Source organism: Podarcis filfolensis, assembly GCF_964270895.1.
Source record: "Podarcis filfolensis genome assembly, chromosome: 6".
NCBI lineage: Eukaryota > Metazoa > Chordata > Lepidosauria > Squamata > Lacertidae > Podarcis > Podarcis filfolensis.
This window is the reverse complement of record NC_139609.1, coordinates 46,856,007-46,876,101: the sequence shown is the minus strand read 5'-3', so window position 1 is coordinate 46,876,101 and position 20,095 is coordinate 46,856,007. Positions and strand designations below refer to the sequence as shown.

General features: G+C 40.0%; 1 protein-coding gene across 7 annotated transcripts in view; it reads right to left on the bottom strand.

Annotated features, from left to right (window-relative positions):
* Positions 1-4,406: 4,406 nt before the first annotated feature.
* Positions 4,407-20,095, bottom strand: part of STIL (STIL centriolar assembly protein) — a 19,568-nt gene continuing 3,879 nt past the window's right edge. For 4 of the 7 annotated variants that reach the window (XM_083619548.1, XM_083619546.1, XM_083619547.1 and 1 more), the window contains exons 3-17: positions 19,178-19,282; positions 18,211-18,326; positions 17,202-17,389; positions 16,527-16,774; positions 15,228-15,311; positions 14,943-15,029; positions 14,377-14,524; positions 13,404-13,513; positions 13,171-13,282; positions 11,256-12,323; positions 10,520-10,682; positions 9,584-9,800; positions 7,884-8,079; positions 7,124-7,380; positions 4,407-6,039 (exon numbers count right to left, since the gene is read on the bottom strand). In XM_083619548.1, the coding sequence (XP_083475674.1) occupies positions 5,220-6,039; positions 7,124-7,380; positions 7,884-8,079; positions 9,584-9,800; positions 10,520-10,682; positions 11,256-12,323; positions 13,171-13,282; positions 13,404-13,513; positions 14,377-14,524; positions 14,943-15,029; positions 15,228-15,311; positions 16,527-16,774; positions 17,202-17,389; positions 18,211-18,326; positions 19,178-19,282 (3,919 nt within the window). In that variant the 3' untranslated portion in view covers positions 4,407-5,219. The remainder of the gene's footprint in view (positions 6,040-7,123; positions 7,381-7,883; positions 8,080-9,583; positions 9,801-10,519; positions 10,683-11,255; positions 12,324-13,170; positions 13,283-13,403; positions 13,514-14,376; positions 14,525-14,942; positions 15,030-15,227; positions 15,312-16,526; positions 16,775-17,201; positions 17,390-18,210; positions 18,327-19,177; positions 19,283-20,095) is intronic. The other 3 variants (XM_083619552.1, XM_083619550.1, XM_083619551.1) reach the window with 1 other exon arrangement.

The following is a 20,095-nucleotide window of genomic DNA, read 5'->3' as shown; positions in this document are numbered from 1 at the left end:
TCGGCTCTTAATTTAATTTAATGAGCCAAAATAAAATGGATCGAGATATTGAAAAGGGGGAGAAGTGTGCGAGCGTGTAACTAAATGGCTGAGGGGAGCAGCATGTCTGGTACAACTGGGTAAACAAAGGGAAGGGATATAAAAAATCCTTCCCTAGCCAATAAATAAAGAAATAAATAAAATGTGTGGGCATAAACTAGCGATATTTGCTGGTTTAATTTGATATTCGACGGAGGGAAGTGGGGGCAATTAAGGAAATCAGAGGTGGGGGTGCTATTTAGGAATAAAAGCTCATTGAAGTGCGCAGTTATGGTTATTTTTTAATAACCCGTCAAATATGTAACCTTTTCATGGGAAGGAGATGGGCTAATATTCCGGAGGGGGGGCATTAAGGCGCTCGGATGGGGAAGGGACTCAGAACGATCACTGGAGATAGATGCAGAATTGAGTTGGCGGAGCTAAGATCCATAAAGTTCCGAGGCGCTGATGGATGGAGGAAAAACAAATAGAGCCTTTTTATTCCCGTCTATCCTCTCGGATCCTAAGCACGTATTAGCAGGATGTGCGTCCCATTCATTTCAACAGAGCATCGATGAGCAGTAAATGTCACATTTCCAAACCAAATTTCCTCTCCTTTCAATAGAGTCGTATGTGTGCAAGGCGCGTTCTCATTTGCATCGAACTAGGCGAAAAGCAGCTACAGTTAATCTGGAATACATGGAAGCCCTTTTGTGTCGATGCATTTATCTCAGATCGGTGGGAAACCGTTTAAGTGTACTCCCGGTTAACTACTGCGGAGTAATTACCTCCCTTCGGGATCGATGCAGATATAGCATTCCCGTCCGAGGTACCTTGAAATAAAAGGATGGAAAGCGGAAGTGACTCCGGGGGTCATTAATAGGCGTTGACATGACTTAGGGATGCGCTCAAGGTTTCTTTTTAAGGCTGCCGCAGCTCCTTTACAGAACAAGGGCTCTTTAAATCAGTGCAGGAATCGGGGTGAGCGGGTAGAGGACGATGCAGGAGCAGGAGACGACTTACTTTGTGTTCTGCCACTTAGCTTTGGGGAGCTGGCATCAGCCTGCTCTCCTCAGACTATTTTGGACTACACGATGCGACTCAGGAAGGCAAGGCTGATAGTTTTAGGAGACTGTTCTGCATGATGTATTTGAGATCATCATGCTGTTTACACTCGGACGAATCAGTTTAGAAGAGTTCCACCGTATGAAATACAACCTCTTGGCCTTTTATTTACGTCCACACTACACACCAACTACAGGCGCTATGCTGCGAATCTAGAGGCGCCCTTGTTCTGTGAATCCGATTCCGACTGGGTCCCCCGTGAAAATTAAACCCGAAAGTGGCAGCAACCTTAAAAGAATGGTCGTCTGCCCCGTAATAAATATGCTTTCAGCCAGATTGGCTTGAAATCATCCATTGTCCTTCTTAATACAACATATATTGTTACTTTCCAGGTTCTAGCGGGGTAGTCTCCTGCCGCAAAAAACAATGAAGATTATTGTGGCCCCTTAAAGACGAGCGCATTGGTTGTGACATAAGGCTTGGTGGAGTCCAGTCCACTTCATCAGATCAGATGCGCTCAGTCCACTAAAGCTTATGCTATATAATGCGTGGTTTTTATGGCCTTCTCTGCGGTAGCCCCTTCGTTTTTGGAATGCTCCCCAGGGAAGCACGCGGTAACTTTGCTATCATGTTTTTATCAGATATTATTGTAGATCTCAGACATTGAGAGATCTTTCACAACATAAAATTACAAAAGGAAAAACATTGGATTGGATAGCTCAGTTGATAGAGCATGAGACTCTTAAAGTCAGAGTCGTGGGTTCAAGCCCCACATCGGGCAAATGATTCCTGTATTGCAGGGGGTTGGACTAGATGATCCTCGTAGTCCCTCCCAACTCTACAATTCTATGATGATATAATAATACAGTGGTACCTCTGGTTAAGTACTTAATTCGTTCCAGAGGTCCGTTCTTAACCTGAAACTGTTCTTAACCTGAAGCACCACTTTAGTTAATGGGGCCTCCTGCTGCCGCTGCGCCGCCGGAGCACGATTTCTGTTCTCATCCTGAAGCAAAGTTCTTAACCGGAGGTACTATTTCTGCGTAGCGGAGTCTGTAACCTGAAGCGTATGTAACCCGAGGTACCACTGTAATGAGAACAAAAACAAGCCAGCAATCCCTCCTCCCACTTCTATCGCGCTTCTTATCTTTCTGAAAGTGGCTGACCGAAAGGGGAGAGACTGAAAGACGGAGTAGCGATGAGCAAACGTTAAACGCGGGAGTCGGTCTGTCAGTCATCCGGACATCAAGGGGGGAAGTAGGGCTTCGTGATCCAGGGAAATACAAAGAGCCCGATCAGCAGATTAGGCCCGCTTCCCTTAGACGCGAGGATTTCCCTAATGATGCTGCTTCAAGGGGACTCAGCCGCCGCCTGACGTCTCTAACCCAGGCTCTAAGATCGGAGGAAGGAGGCCGAGGAAGAGCTTCCCCCTCCCCAGGGAGGCCGCTCACGACGCTGCTGGGAAGCCAGGAAGATCAGCCCCAGAGCAGTCACGACTTGTCCGCCAGGCCTGTCCTGCACGCTGCATCCGGGAAACACGAGCGCCACTTCCTCTCGCCAGAGAGGAGAGAAAACGAAGGCGGCAGAAGGACGCGATCGCGGGATGGGGGTGAATTAAGAGTCACGTCTCGCCCTCCTTAACCCGGCACAAGATCCTAAGAGAGCTCCAGTTAGGCTGGAGGGGTGTCTGCGCTCCCGTATGACCTCGCCACAATGGGCAAAAGTAGTGCTCCGAGCATGTGCAGAGTGCTGCAGCCTTGTCCCTGAAAAGTCACATATGGGCACTCCCAGGACTTGGCTGCAGCGCCTTGAGCTGCAATATATCTTGTTATACAGAAGGAACCAGCTGGCACATGGTGACTTGCAGATCACCAGAATTGTGAGCTGGTACAGTATGCAGTACTATTTCAGCTTTAAGATGCAGAGGCAGAGTGGGGGTCTGTCAGCATACGTACAAGAAGCCATGATAGAATAATCAATGCAATTCTATTAATCAGTGGTTAAACACTTGGCATCTTAATAATAATAATTTATTATTTATACCCCGCCCATCTTAACTGACCTCCATTCAAAACTTCCCTTTGGCAGGATCTTCAAGCTTCCATTGCATTCTTCAAAACACTCGCTACACATTTATTGGGACACAGGAAATGCAAGAAAAAGGCAATGAGGCATCTAAGAACAGCACAGATTGGGGCAGAGGAACATGCAATCTCAGTGCCAGAACAGATGGCAAACAGCAGCAGTCTCAATGGAAAAAGCATCTCTCACATCCCTCAACCATAGACAACCGTCTCATGCATCAATATTCCAGTCTCAGCCATAATAGGGCTGAATCTCAGGTGCATAAATGTTGTTGCTAGAGACTTCAGTCCTTTTCACATCCATGCTCCCCATACCAAAGGGGCAACCTCACTTTTTTGCACTATGGAACACAACTTGGAATAACAGGGCAAGAGGTAGTAGTGAAAGAAATTAGAAAGAAGGAAGGTTATTTTTACACAACACCTTAGATAAGGTATTTCTCCACTGTCACATAAAATAAATATTTTAAATATTGGGGAATACAGAGGAAGGAGATGAGAATTAAGTTGCCATAGGAGAAAAATGAATGTGAAAAGTGCACGAAGGAAAGGAACAGTAAAAGACAAAGATGTGGTGGTGGGGTAAAGCTTATGGAACAGATTTTGCAGAAAAGGGGGGGGGGGAGTTATACCTCTGCAGCCAATGTCTGTATTTAGCTTGAGGAAAGCTGAAGTATGGAACTTCCTGCTAAAGGGAAATTGCTGTGGTAAAGAATTCAGCAATTTCCAAAGAGGGACTGGATATCAATAGTTGACAGCTAATTACAGTGGTACCTTGGGTTACAAACACTTCGAGTAACAGACTCTGCTAACCCAGATGTAGGACCTTGGGTTAAGAACTTTTCCCCCAGGATGAGAACAGAAATCGCGCAGTGGCAGGAGGAGGCCCCATTAGCTAAAGTGGTACGTCAGGTTAAGAACGGTTTCAGGTTAAGAACGGACCTCCAGAACAAATTAAGTTTGTAACCAGAGGTACCACTGTATGTCAAACTCCACCTAAATTTTGTAGCTTGTTCTGGCCCTGCATTGCCAATTTGTGCCTAGTGGGCTTCAGTAATTTTCAGCTTTCTCAAGTGGCCCTAGGAAAGTTTGAGAACCCTGTTTTAGGCAATTACCAAGAGTCGTATGTAACTTCTGCTAAGCTAATATAATGGATCTCCCCACCACATTCAGCAGTCCCCACTCTGCATATACCAGGAAAAATATTATGAAGTGAGGGACATCACTGTGCAATAATGATGGATATCATTGCAAATTTTTTATTGGAAAAAAACAATGTAAAACAGGCTAAAGGACCTGAAGGCCTTCATGGAAGATAATGAATTAAAACTATTATGGTAACACACACAGAAATAAAATAAACCAAATTTAATTTTTAAAAACCCTGAGTATAACAAGTCTGCATATTACAAGTGTCAAGTACATTTTATTTAGACATTTAAAAAATGTTAATGATTTCAAACACAAATAATAGATAAACAGTTCAGCAATTTATCCAGCATTTGTTCTTCATGTTTATACTACAAGACAAAAAAAAGATAAGGATGACATTGGCTGACCTTGTTTTTGTTTCATGATCATAGTAAACATTATGAAATTTTATTTCACATTTGTGTAAGAATCGGGGCTGTCTAATGAAGTGCATTACTCCAATGCTTGAATGGACTCAAAAAAGGTTAATGCTTTAAACTGAGTAACCAAAATAATCTCACCCTAAACCCCCTTTCCACTTCAGCATTGATTAAGTTGCCAAAGTCCATTTTACAAAATTCATACACATGTTTTAAAAAGTATGTCCCATTAGATATATATTTGCTGACCTTTAAGAGTATAAAGACACATCAATAAACATAAAGGTGCAAATATTTATATTTGAGATAACAGTCAAGCCATCACACCAGGCACACATTGAACCCTTTCCTCCCATTTAGTTTGTTGTCAAAACCACTTGAAAAGAGTTGGTGGCTTCTTGATTAAATTGAATTACAGAAAACTGGTTCAACTTGTATTGAGAAGTCCTGCAAGGAGTTGGTTGCCAATAAATCAGACAGCTTAAAATAACTTGGGTAACTGTCTGAGTTTTTGTACATCAAGGAAAGTACCCACTGAATTCATGTTGTCCACTTGCTTTAAATTATCAACAATAGGAGCTTGATGAGTTTCAGATACAATTTGATTATCTAGATTCTCTTTGTCCGGATGCTGAGTAAACTCTGCTTTTCCAGGTAGAAGTTTCATTTGGGGGTTCATGTCTTTAAAAAATGGATACGAACTCTCATCTGACTGGTGAAGGATTCGAAGTGGAATGACTGCATTTGTAACATTTCTTAATATGGGGCCCTCTGGATTAGACAGATGAGTACTAGATAGTTCAGATTCATGATGTGCTGGATTAACAGAAAGTCTCTCACTTCCTCTTTCGTAGGGGTCTTTCTGGCAGCTAAAGCCATCTAAAATAGGGTTTAAATTGAGTTGCAGAACAGGTTTTATGTTCTTTCCTCTACTGTAGTCAGTCTGTTCTTTCTCTTCATCATCACTGCCATCACTGCTTTGCAATAGTCCATACCTTTTCATGTACTTCTTGGTTGCAAATGACATATTGCTTGGGGAAATTAAGCCAAAGCCTACCAAAGTCTTATCAGTATTAGTGTGCAAGAGAGTCTGTACAGATGAAGCCATAGAATTTTTTTGGCTTGAGTGACTCAGAGAAAGCTGTGACAGTTGACTTTCACTTAGGTACTTGAGTGCAATAGCATTTGCTTCCATACTCAGATCTACTCCATTGGGAGTTAAGCCACTCATGCCAACATTAGCAAAAGAGATGTAGTTTAGACCTGGGACTACAGCTTCAGGATTAATACAGGCCAATATGCTAGAAGAAAACAAAGAAAAACAAGTTATTTTAACTTGATGCAAGTAAGTATACAGGGTGTACCTTATTCTACCTAATTGTAGCCATCAGGTCACAAAATGTCAATGTACTTTAAAGATAGGCTATCCTACTAGCTAAGGAGCCGAGGACAGTATTTAAAGCTTAGGTTGACACGGTGGCGTAGCGTGGATTGTCAGCACCCGGGGCAAGGCAAGTAATTTGCGCCCCCTAACCCGTGGATTTGCGCCCCCTAACCATAACCCCCAGATGTTGCACCTGGTGCGGCCGGGCCCCCCTGCACCCCCCACGCTACGCCACTGGGTTGACAAGTCAGTCTTTGGAAGCCTAGTTCTGTCCTACAGATATAGTAGCTGCTAACTATGGCTTACCAACTCAGACAACATTGATAAGTGCTTTTTGGGTCCTTTGGAAACAGACTGTATGCCAGTTCAAACTGCCAATGCTTATATCCAATGCTAATCCTACACAGAGTAGAAGCATTCAAATTAATGAACCTAAGTCACTCATGTTATTAAGTTACTAACTTTAATGGGTCGACTCTGAGTAGGACTGGGATTGGTGAAGCAGACCCCTCCCACATAGGTCAACTTTGACAGGTGGAAGGGTTTCTCTCTCCTGCTTTAGATTATGTTCTTGCCTAAATGCTGAATTACATGATACATAAGTGTATCAATGCATATTTTAGGATACAATGCACTTAGAAATGCATATTTAGAAAGAGAAAAACCAAAATCTTCATGTAGATTAAAACGATTTTAGATTATTGTGGGATTGAGCCTGAATAGACCTCTGAACATACACATGTGAAACTGACAAGCACGAAAAGGACACCAACATGAATTGACTGATCTATCCATCCCTACCCACAAAAGTCATTATTTTTGGCCCTTTGGAGTATGGATATGGGAAGCCCTCCAGATGATGTCGTCTACAACTCCCATCATCTCTGAACACTGACTGTACTGTTGAAGAATATCCGATTCCCATCCCCGCTTTAGAGGGATGAAGCCATTTATAAGCTCAGTCAGACTTTTTTGTTCTTTATTTAGAGCAATCTTTCTACCTGGCATTCTCTACTTTGTGTGCACTGTTCATCATCTTGTCAGGAGAGTCAAATTTTACTCCAAGGTTCCTCAGTTGTTTCAAGGTTGCATTCAGAACAATATCTTTATCACTTAGGAGTGGATCAGGATTGACTGAGCCTCTTCTTTCTGTTTTGTTCATTTTTGAAGCTGTGGTACATTCACTGCTGGTAATGTCCTTTTGTACTGAGGAACTGTTTTCTTCAGAAGATTCCTTCAAGAAGTGGTTCACTTGACCCTAAGGAAACGTAGAAAGGAAGGTACAGAGAACTGTAGAAAAAGCTAATCAAAGCTATAGGATATTAGCAGTCTCATACTTAGCATGCTAGGGAATAGTTTTGTATGTCAAGGCCAATCAAATATTCACAGAAGATCAGAACTTTTTTCATAATGAAACTTCATTTTAGATACTCAGTGACATCTGACTAAGCCATACTCAGAGTCGGAAAGTACAACTTAGATATCACCTCCAGTCGTTGCAATCTTAAATTATTGTTGTGCCACATACTATTTGAATTAAAAGATACACGAATTACATCTTGAAAAACTATTCTGGCATTCAAAATATCAGAAATGCCTACTATGGGCTGTAAAATGAAACATGAAGGCTCAATAAACAGTTGGACAACACAAATCTGTTTTTTAAAAACTGCATTTTTAAAAAAAATAAAGCCTGGTGGCTTCTCCGCTAATACCACTAAGGAGCACTGGGTTAAGGAATGATACATTGAAATAACTTACCAATATATCCTGGTAAAACTTCTGGTCATCTGGTGGGGCATTTGGAAGGTAAGTGATAACATGCTCAATATTTTGTTCATTAACTGCTACCAAATGACTGTCAGCTCTCTCTGATGGGCTGGTCTGCATGCACATGCTAACACTTTCATTCATTGATGAAATTGGGGGAAGTCCTGAGTCAGCATCTGGTCCACTACTAGAAGCAGAGAATAGTGAATTAGTAGAGAAGATTCAAATGAGTTGATTTTGAACAGAAGTGGGAAAGTGGGTCAATACTAGTGTGAAGGCTATAAAATGGGATGGTCATTATCAGCAATGCCATGGCAAAATGCAAAAGCTGTATTACGATGAGTATTCAAGCATATTCTACACAGCAAGTTGGAATAACTTCAGTAATGGGGGGAAAAAGTATGCCGCTTAAGTATACTCTTGTCATTCCCAAACCTCAAGCCCTTCCTTGATGGAGTAAGTTTCGACCAAACAACCAAGTTAGCAACACCTGTACATTTACTGCACAGTAAAGAATTATGCAGAGTCCCTTAATTAAATAAGACTTAATGCATATTTGCAGATAACAACAAGAATTGCTATTTTAACAGCTAAGGCTAGAAACATGGATAATTAATGCCAAAATGCCTGCTAGATCATCAAATGACCCGAAGAGCAACATAGGTATTAATGGTATTATTTGAATACCATGCAGCTTAAAGTAATCAATTGTGTATGTTGAAAGAGATAAGATTAAATCATGTACTGTCATTACAGGTTATCAGTTACTGCCAGAGAAGTGATTTTTCATCACTCAGAAAATTTTTGAAAGCTCAATATGTGAAAAATCACTTTTAGCAACTGGGATGCAAGCTTCATCAAGAGATTGCTTGCTTGATTAAAGTAAGTTCTGTATGCCCATGACTTGTTTCTATAGTTTGAGATCCTAGTCATCAGTAAAGCTGCACATGAAGTTGCAGTGAGGCAGGCATGCTTTTTTTTTTAATTCATCGCCTCCACAAATACGCAATCCATTTTTACCCATGAAAAGTGAAGTTAGGGTTGATTAATGGGGCTGCTGCATTGTAGCTGCCATTTAACTCAGTCATTAGCATTTCAAGCAAGTTGTCTGCAGTATCTGGTCATATAGGAGGAAAACATCTGCTAAAGATGCACAATTTTGAGTGGCTGTAGATATATTGTAGAATCTTTGCTGATTAATTCATTGCTACAGTCAGTGTTCTACATGGTTTTAGCTGCTATACTGTTTATTTAAAACAGTGAACATAATGCAAAGTCAATTAGACTCACTTTTTTTGGGGGGGGGGAAATGAAAATAGCCTTTTTGAAACCAACCCAAATTCTTAGAATTAACATTTTAGTTCTGACAGGTGACAAACACACATAAAATGGCTTGTTCTGAGGCTGAGCAGAGAAATACTGATGTACAACAAAACAAGCATGAAGGAGAGATTACTGAACTTAAGTGAATAATACAAACCACTTCAGCTCAGGCAAACAAGGCTGCCAACTGTGGTCAACTTCTTCTACAAATATGCATTATTGAAGGCAAAGGGAGGGAACTGAGGCAAACCAATGTGGAACTGTATGCCTCCACCAGTGTACTCTTGAAAGATCAGATGGGTTTCACACAACATAGCATATGTAGGTTATTAAAGTATGGGGAATTTAAACGAGGGTTGTTTTTTTACCGGAGTCCAGAGGGTTGACTAGCTCCTTCTACAAGATGAATACTATCCACAAAACTGGGTATGTCAACAGCATTTAATGAAGAGGCAATGCTTGCTTGACTCCTGTTCTTCTCAGTGTTCATAGAAATATTGATGTCTTCATTGGATATTTCAACATCATCTTGTTTCACATGCTCATTTTTATTTTCCAAAGTAGCATTCCACATCAAGCTAGCACCTAAAGTAAAACAGGAAGAAAGCCTTGGTTGAATTTAGCTAGGCTGGTGGCACCACTCTCTGTCTCTGCATGTATTGTGTATTCTATCCCAGTCCCAGATGTCCATCAACTTCATGCGTTATAGCAAATCACTGGTACAGCTTGTTGCAATTACTAGCAGTTCGTTAATGTGACACTCAGTGTTTAAGTAACTGAAAATGACAAATATTAGCAGTCCTCTCATGGGCAGTTTCACAACATGATGAGCTTGTGCATTTCATACAAATTTGGTAATCTTGATAATACAAGTTTTGGACTCTAGCAGCAGCCATCGAAACAAAAGTAGTTGAAGTCACAACACACTGAAGTGTGATTTGAGGCTGTGACGATCACATTAGTAACTTCTCTTTAGCAAGACGAGATCCACTGCACTAAAAAAAACCCCACAACTTTAACATTTGAACACTGCTGTGAGCAAACCAACTCAATCACATTAATTATTCCACAAAATTTACAGTCTGTCAAGCAATTAATATTCAGTTCTCAGTCATACTATACTGTATTGGAATCTACCATGATACAACAGTCTGGGTACAGGACCCAAGTTTGTTAGCAGAGTGGATCAAATAGGAAGACAGCAGAGCAGACTCTGAACAGCTAAAATGGCGCCCATGTCAGGTATTTTCCCACTGCTGAGTTATACCAGTGTAACTTCAATAAGGTGTACAATAAACCAATACCTGTGCTCACTGCAATGCTGACACTTTTCTTCATGTGTAACCCTGTGGATGATTGGGTTTCCATGGCAACAAATTCTAGTTGCTTCTCAGACTGTATGCTACTGTTTGCTATAGTTTTGGTTGAACAGGGCTGAAGAGTTTGTGCTTCTAAAAGCCGCTGAATCTGTAACCATGTAAGATCAGTGTTAATTATACTGCCAAGATAATAAAAGTGGGAGAAGTAATTAGTAAATATCACTGTCATATCAATTTGTCTCTTATGAATACATAACTATTCTTTCTTTAAGATGATTAAAGGCAGCATCTTTAAGTCCTCTTTATATAAAAATGCAACACTGCTAACTGTAGAACGGAGAAAAGCACATATTGCTCTTAAAACCGTTGAGTTTCATTAATTAAAACCTAGCTGGTTTCTATTCTGCACTGAACTTAATTCCAAACAACTTAATGGCTCACTAAATTGACTAGTAAACCAGCCAGCTTAATTCTGAAAGCATAGCTAACGAGCTATGTGAAACTGTTAAAAGACATAGTATTAACCCACTACATATTTCTACTAGGCTCTGAAGAGGCCACTTATTAACAGACAAGCACACAAGACCAAAGTTGTAATTTGATAATATCATAAGTACCATGAGTGTACTTATGATATAAGTACCATGAGTGTAAAGATCATGTTCCTGTGATGAACCTAGTAAATTCTAAGCACGTACACAATAGATTTAACCCAACAAACCTGAGCTTGTAGCAGTTTGATCTGCTTATCTTGTTCAGCAAGAATTTTGTAAACATCTGAAGGTAAGTTCATTATTCCATTATTGGGTCCCAACTTTGATGCATGAGTGTGCACACAAGCCGGATACACTGCATGTGATTGTGCACTGCCAGGGTCTGAAGAAGAACTCTTTACTGTAGCTGACATGTCATCATTATGGGGGCAAAACTTCCCCACTATCCCATGATGGCCAAGGTTCATAGGGCTACTTGTGGGACACACTGGGTTGCAGCAAGCATCTATATATTCTGTATTTTGATGAAACATTAATTGTGTACTCTCCTGGGAACTACTTGACTGGATTTCAGGTGTGTGACCGGAACCCACTGTAGACATCCCTTGCCAAACATTTGTTGGACTATATTGCATATGGTCACGTAACTGGCAGCTGCAGACACAATGGGGACAGCAAGGTGAGCTCTGAGATGGTATCCGAAGTTCCATGGGTCTTCTCATGTGTGGAGATGACAAAGCACAGCTGTGCCAGGAAGGCTGGGAAACTAAATGAGATTGTTTAGAGTTAGATCCTGAGGGTCCATTAAAAGGAAGCTCTCCTTTGCTTTGTGTAGGCTCATTATTTGCCAAATGTTGTTCTGGTGTTCCAAGCTGGTGGGAAGAGGTGTTGGGAGAGAACCCGCTACAAGGAGTTGAAGGAGAAGAAGAGGAAGAAGACCCAGAGCTCTTTCTCGCTTGAGATCCAACTACACCACAGTTGGACTGCTGTTGTAGTGGAGGTTTCTTTCCATTGGAAGATTTTAAAACTGAATTTCTCTGCTTTATCTGGTTTGGTAACTGCCTTGGAGAAGGCTCTCGGGCACAGAAACCCAAGCTTTGTTTCCCAGAATCACAGCTCTGAAGTTGGTGGGGTGGATGCCCTATGGAACATGCTATCTTGGCAGGTTGATGTCCCAATGAAGGTTGGGGTTTTTTATCCATCACCATGACATTTTTGGATGTTGACATAGATTCTGTAGAGATGCCATCAAACACAATAGACAGTTCAGGAACCGAAGGCTGGATCTCTGTCATCTGGAAACGAGGACAATATAAACTTAAAATACATGTTGATCTATGCATTTCTTATGTTACCAATTTAATTGGAATGTTCCTCCCCCACCTGAGAAACTGTTGTAGCAGCTTCCACTACACTATGGAGAAAGAGAAGGCAGACATCACTATGTAAGTCATACCCCATTGTAGAGGAAACCTACTTCTACCAGGAGACCTTTAATAAGATATTATCGCCAAAATAGGAGTCCTTGTGCCATATTAATGGAACCTCAAATATTGATACTATACATGTACTGTAGACAGATGCACAGGTACAAGTGTTTCAAATGGAAAGAAAAAGCTATTGCAGAAAAACACTGTTTCTATTTTGTCAAAGTGCATATAAGTCTCTCTATTAAAACACTACTAGCACAGTTATTGTCTATATCAAGAGACAGTCATTGGTTCCATCTTTAGCTTAGGAAGCAGAAAAATTGAAGGCAATCAACATTTGCATTCTTAAGAAGCCTATCTGTACAGCTCAACCATTATTTCTTCTCCCTCCTTCAATGTGCTTTTAGAGGACCTCCCTAGTAAATTAAGTCAAACAATGGGGCTATGGGTCAGCTGATTTATTTGGTCTACATGCTTCCCACAGTAGAATATGAAGTCTCCTTAAGAGGTTTCTTTATAAAGTTAATCTGAAACATGTACTTGCAGCAATAAAGGGTTAATAGCACCACAGCACAACCTGGTGGTAAGAGCATGAAATACAACTATCCCGGCAGCACTGATGCAGAAGCTGAGTGCTTAAGAATTCCTACCAACTACCCAAAAATACTGATATTTTCTCTAAAAACTTGAAGATACTAAATCTTGGAGATACCTGCTGACTCACTGGGTGAGGACGGGGAAATGGTCTTGGGGATGCATCCTCTTCCACACCAGAGTCATGATCACTAACAGAAAGTTTACTAGCTGAGGAACCTTGTGATGGGCTAAAAAAAATAAAAATTAAAATCAAGTTTTGAGTTTTGTATTACATAGAAAATGTTTTGATTGAGTAATAGAAAACAAAAATGTCTGATTAAATGCATAAGTATTTGAAAAAGGTCTCACCTGCTAAAGGAAACATTCTTTGAAATTTTACTGAAGAACTCCACTTCTGCGTTTTTATTTTCTGAACTTAGTTCAAATTGAATATGGTATTTATCTGATGGCTCCACGTTCTGAAATGAAGTAGATGTAGTCAGTAAGCTCCATTTAACAATTACCACACAACTTATCCCAACCAAAGTCATGTAAGAACTCTTCAAACAAACCCTAGTGCTGGTGCTACCTTCTTGCTTCCCATGAGTTTTTATATTCAGGGCACCCTGGACTGGAGTAAAGATTAATGTTAAACAGGAAGGTACTTGGTAGAGGATAAGAGCTAGAGCAGTGGTTTCTAACTGGTGGTCTGTGGACATCTGTGGCACATACCCATCAACTACCCAGGACATCCCATTTGGGGACTGTGCTTTTACATGGGTCATGTGACTCACATGGGAACACAGCCCAGAATACACATATTTGGTCTTCTGGGACATGTTGGTGCTGGGACAACATTTTCAAAAGTAGGGGGTCCATGCCTTGGCTTCTGAAAAACAGGGGGTACACAGTACTTATCTGACTGAAAACCACTGAGGTAGAGAATCATTGGATACAGCAAATCCTCAGATATAGCACAAGATCTAGTGTACACAAGTATTTTGGCACACAGAGAAATGAGCAATAATTCCCAAAGGGAATCTGCCTGCTAGAACAAGCTTGCCACATTCACAGTCCTGAACAAACAGCATGGGCAGAGATATTGGAGTACTTATTTGCTTCCTAGTCCTATGAAGCTGTTCTCACTATAAACTCCTGATTGTTGCTTTAAAGCCATGACAGTACCTGGCCTTCACCTGACATCACATATGACTTCAGGGATAGGGAATGGTTAGTCAGGAATGGTTTGCTGGGCCAACTTTGCCCCTGTGATAAACAACCGTTGACAAGCACCCCCTTGTAGCTGCACAGCCAACTTAAGTATGGAAATCAAGCAACTTACTTTAAAGCAACGTAATGTTTCTTTGCTTGTAAGTAGCTGGAAACCTAGTTTAGTATGTCCACCACAAGGAAGGCATTCATAGAACTCTGGATCTTTATGCGTCAGAGAATAAAGAATTACAAGGAAACTTCCTGATTCTGAAAGTACCCTGAAGAAAATAAAATAAAATACACTCATTAAACAGAAACAATAAATAAAAAAATCATTTGGCAATGTGATGTACTGAATTCAAATGAAATATATTATCTCTTCCTACATTAACCTACTTAGATCTGTCTGGGACAATCAAGCAATCTCCTGCTCCCTGATTTGTTTAATCTCTCTCACACACACCCATTCTCTGTGGTTTCTGCCCAAAATGGCTGCCGCCAACCAGCAAAGAACAAAAAAACCCAAGGATGTAAGGAAGTAAGTTGTTTGGATAAGTGAATCTGTGGGGGATATAGTGAGGTTTGGTCATAACTCTGTAAGTGTGGATAAATGATTTTTTGATAGTGAGCTTGCAGGTGGCGGGACCTGTGTGCACTTATCATTTATTGAGAAAAGCTCATTTTAATTATTATCACCTTTCTTGAATTGAAGAGTTGAATAAGTAGTGCAGGCTGCAAGTCCAGACTTGTGGGCTGTTGATATGAGAGATTCCACTCAACCAGCTAAAGGAAGAAAAAAAATAGGTTTGATGCTATAAGCCAGTGCATTCTCATGTAGCATATATATTTTACTCAACTGAGTTATCCAGTTTAAGATTAATATTTCTGCAGTACATATTAAAACATTCTGCTTTTCTGGTCAATGCCAAGTTCAAAGAAAGAAAAACAGAGGAAAGGTTCATACTTCATCCAAATACTTACATGCCAATCAGTGGCAAAGTATAAGCTTTGGGATCAGATTCAAGAACTAGCAGTAGTTTTCTGGTCTGGTCCATTGTAAGATAGCTGTAAATAAGAAAAAAAAATTCAAACTGTTTGAAAACCTATCTCAATCACTTGAGTCAACAAAAAGCTAGCCTTAAAAAACCCCCAATAAAATCCTTCTGAGGATTTTTCATTGGTCACAATCTGGCATGTTACTGGTGCAGGGAACTTGTGATGCTTTTAAAATATTGGTTGTATCCAATGGTGCTCTTGTGCTAGAAAAAGTGCTTCTGCAAAGGAGGGCGCCTGATTTTCACTGACCCATCCTACACAATAAAGTCCCCTGTGCCTCCTCTCACCAATCTTCTGTGGGTTTAGAGGACCCTCAGCATAGAGTTGCAATTGATAGAAAGGGGATTGGTGAAAATAGGGTGTCTTGCGGAAGTGCTTCCACTAGCTTAAAAGCATTTTATATCCACAGTGTAATACTAGAACTTAACACACAGGACATCTCTTATAATGATACACAAAACTATAGGTGGTATGTTCTCACATGTGTGTCAAGGAAAACCTGATTTCTAATACCAGAGTGGGCACACAAATTCAACCTTTGACTTATATATCGATTGAAAGAAATGACTGAACTTGCTTGTATAGCACCAGTTTTAACTTCAAAATCCAATAGAAACTAAGAATCCTCTGTGTAGGCCAATTCTTACACTAGAGCTGTTGAGAAGTCTTCCGTGTGGTGGAGACACAATGTGTAAAAGCTGCATTTCATATGACTAATTAGTGTATTTTTCCCATTGTGTGGAGTTTCAATACCAGTCGATATACTATACTGACCAGCAAACTGTTCACAGGATAACAGGCAATTTACGCGGTAGACAATATTAGTGTGTTACAGACACTGCCTTAAGCTGCATTTTCAGCAGCTTCCATATGACAATAAATAAATCCATTCATGCTAGGCCAGTAATTTAAAGTGAGATGTAGAAGGTTGCATCAGTTAATAATACAAAAGAGAGACCGTGTAATACAGCACAGTTTAGCTGTGACTGATGAAAATAGTCTTTAAATAGTGTCAGATCATTATATTCAAAACAAAGAAACTCCCCTAGCCCTAGTCAATTATATAAAAAACCTGGGAATCATATTGGATGATTTAAAGGGACTGGAAGCTACTTTCCAAGTCTCCTTAGAAATTATGCATTGATATATTTTACTCCAAGACCAAATGAAACAATACAGACAACTGAAATTTACCAAAGTGAATAGCAATGAAGCTTAACATACCCACATTTGCAGGTACCCTGAACTTGTGTAATGCTCATGTGGCTGCTCAGATTTCTAGCAAGAGCTGTAGGAATTATTGGAACAGAATTCACAGGAGTGTATTTTAAGGCATTGGCAAATGTAACAGCTGCCCAGTGAAAGTCAAAGTTTAGGTTGTCCATATCTTCTGTGGAATAAATGTGAACTCTTAAAGTCAGCAATTTCGAAGGTTCCAAAGAATCTTGACTGTTCAAATTCTGTTGCAGTATCTATAGGGGAAAATTATGTCCGGATTAGTCTCAGACACAAGCATGTTAGCAGGGTTTGTTCAAAGTTTAAGAACAGTAATGGCATTCTTTTTAGGCTAGGCATCTGAACTTCTGAAAAGAAACTTAGCTGGTCAGAGCTGTGATATATGGAGATTATTTTATTTCCCCTCTCCTATAAGAGTGCTCCAGAGAAAAAGATGTGGGAGAGTGAAAACAGAAATAAACAGAAGGGAATGTTAAAGAAAAACAGTCGCCCTTTCCAAACTTATACTGAATAAAAAAGCTACACCCAGATACAGCTTTTCATGTCTAAGCATCTACCACTGTCCGGGACAAACTGAGAATAGCCAATGGATATTAACATAGAAAGACAGCAGCTATTCAATAAACAACTTTCGTGTTAAAATAAGGGCCCCAAGTTTCTTACCTTAAAAGCCAAGCTGAAATCTTCAGAATTGTGCACTATGACATCACCTGATGAAAATCCCCAAGCACTAACAGTACATGGAATCAAAAAATCTCCAGGAAGCGATGCTGTTGGTATTTTCCCCAAGCCACCAGTTACTTCACGACCCGGATCAAAATGATCTATTGTTAGTGATACACCTTCACCATCTGTGCCAGAGAAGTTAGGCAAGTTAGAATACATTCCATGAAGATGGCTCACTGATCCCAAATTTCACCAAGGCTTAAAACAAGACCGTTTGTTAGACTTATCCAGCACTATGATGCTCACTCACATTTCAAGGTTCACACAAACCCTGCCCAAAGTAATTAGACAGCTGTAATTTTGATGAAGTCTTATTTAAGTGATAGTCATCTTTGCATACAGCAGGTTGCTGGTTCAACATTTCCAGTTAAAAGGACATAAGGTAGCAGAACAGAAGTTATTTTCCTGAGGTTACAAAGTCACTGCCAGTAACAATAGACTAGTAGACCATTGAGGTAACACTGTAAACAGGTTTGCATGTACTTAAAGTAACACAAACATCAAAATGCACAGTTCAGTGAAATAGTCATCAACATGCCATCACTGTACAGTGCAACCTCAGTTGTCGAACATAATCTCTAGTTGAAAGGATCTCAAGCAGCAGGGTTGGGAAAGTCACCTCAGACCTTGAAGAGCCATTGCCCGTCAGGAGAGACAATATTTAGATAGAACATGTGTAACCAAGAGGGTCCCCCACCCCCAATATTGTTGGATTACCAACATTGTGAGTGGCAGGGGACATTGGAAGTTGTAGTCCAGCAACATCTGGAGAAAGCAATGCTGATTCCACTGGCCTAGAAGGATCAATAGCCCAACAATGTAAGGCAGGCTCATGTTTACACCCCTTAGTATCATTCACAAAATAATCATGTTATAAAGACACACTGCTGTAAGGCTTATTTGTTGAGTCAAATAGAATGGCAATGGCCTCTAACAAGATACCTACCTTCATCTACTGCAAGATTTCCAATCAGAAAGCATATGAAGGGTTTTCTTCTACTCTGCCTAGCATGACGATGGGTCAGTCGCAGTGTTTTCTCATGCATTATCAGTTTAGGATTTCTGAAGAAACACAAATTAAAGTTTCAGTACTTGAGTTTACTATTTCTAAGTATACGAAGACTGATAGTTATCTCAAAGAATAATTCACTACTGCCACAAAATACAAATGATCCATGTTACAAAAAAAAAAAGGAAAGCAAGAATTGATGTGGGAAAAATTGGAGAAGCACCTTGAAAAAGTTGCTTAGGTTTGAAATTGTTCATTTATGTGTTATTAGTCCAAAAGCAACCATGATGCATTGTAATTATTTTTAGTAATTTTCCCAAGCTCAAATTTTGGATTTATTTTACTACATAGAAAATAGTTGAGTCAATCAGTTCTGAGTTGTTTATTGATTTAAAAAAACCATTACACTTCACTGAAATTATCTTGCTCCATGTATGGCAGAAAAATCAACTATGTCACTCTTGTGCCACATTACAGAAAGCGCAACTATAGTATTAGCTGTGGCTTCTTAGGGACACCTTTTTCTCCGCCCTAAATACAATTTGTACTTGCCCAATGTCTTTTCTTGGGGTGCTGTATGATTTGTTGTTCCAATGGGTAAAATTGAAGGAAAGCAGTTACTGGCAAAACTTTAATAAAAGCTTCCTTACAGTACAAAATTGTTCAAACATGGAACAGACCGCATATGGAGGTACTGGGCTTCCCTTTACTGGAAGTATATAAGCAGCAGGTAGTCATCCATCTGTCAATAATACTGCTACTGCATCCTGCATTAAACAGGACTTGGACTAGATGACCTCCATGGTATTATAACAATTGGATTCAGAGTTGGAGGAAGAGTTATTGATAGATGAGTAAACAGTTCAGGGCAAGAAAAACTCTTAATCTATATGAGACGCCATACCTGTAACACAGGTGAGAGACAATGCTTTCTCCAACAGGAGCTGGATTCCAAAGTGCACATTTTGATGCAGGAAAGCTGAAAGGCACCATTTTCCCCAAAACACCTCTGAAATGACATACAAATTTACTACTTTTTATTTGGGTACAGTTGGAGATAAGCAGAAGACAAGTTTACCAAATTCTCCCAAAATAATAATAATAATAATAATAATAATAATAATAATAATAATAATAATTTATTATTTATACCCCACCCATCTGGCTGGACTTCCCCAGCCACTCTGGGCAGCTTCCAACAAAATATTAAAACACTGTAATCCATCAAACATCAAAAGTTTCCCTAAACATGGTAGGAGTGTGCTCCTTTAAGCTGGAAAATGTAGGTTTTTCATATTCTCTTTAAATATATGTATTGCAAATCAGTGGGTGATATTCACCTAACTTTTATGCAGAGTAGACCTCCTGAAATGGCTCTAAATTAGTTATGTGCATTAATTTCAATTGGTTTACTCTGACTTAATTGAATACCACCCATTAACTACTTTTATGGTATTTTGCAAAAGAAGCCATTTCAAACAGAACACTTTCAGCTTAATTCAACCCAGTTGTAAGCAGTGCTGAATGTTTCATACACAAACTCAACTTAAAACTCCAGGGCATACTAGGACTGAGCTGAATAGTCTTTTTAAAGAATCATTCAAGGGTTGAGGAAATCAAATAGGTCCTCAAAAACAGTGCAATGGGAAAAAGCTTTGGACAATTCTGCTCCTTTTTTGTGGGGTGGAGGGTTGTGTTTGCCTTATTTTACATTACAAGTTACCTGAGGGGAGCTTTATTTTTCTTTAAACACTATGTTTAAGTAGTGCAGCTCTCTCATGCTGTCTTCCACACTAGCAACAATTCCTGAGTTGCCCACATG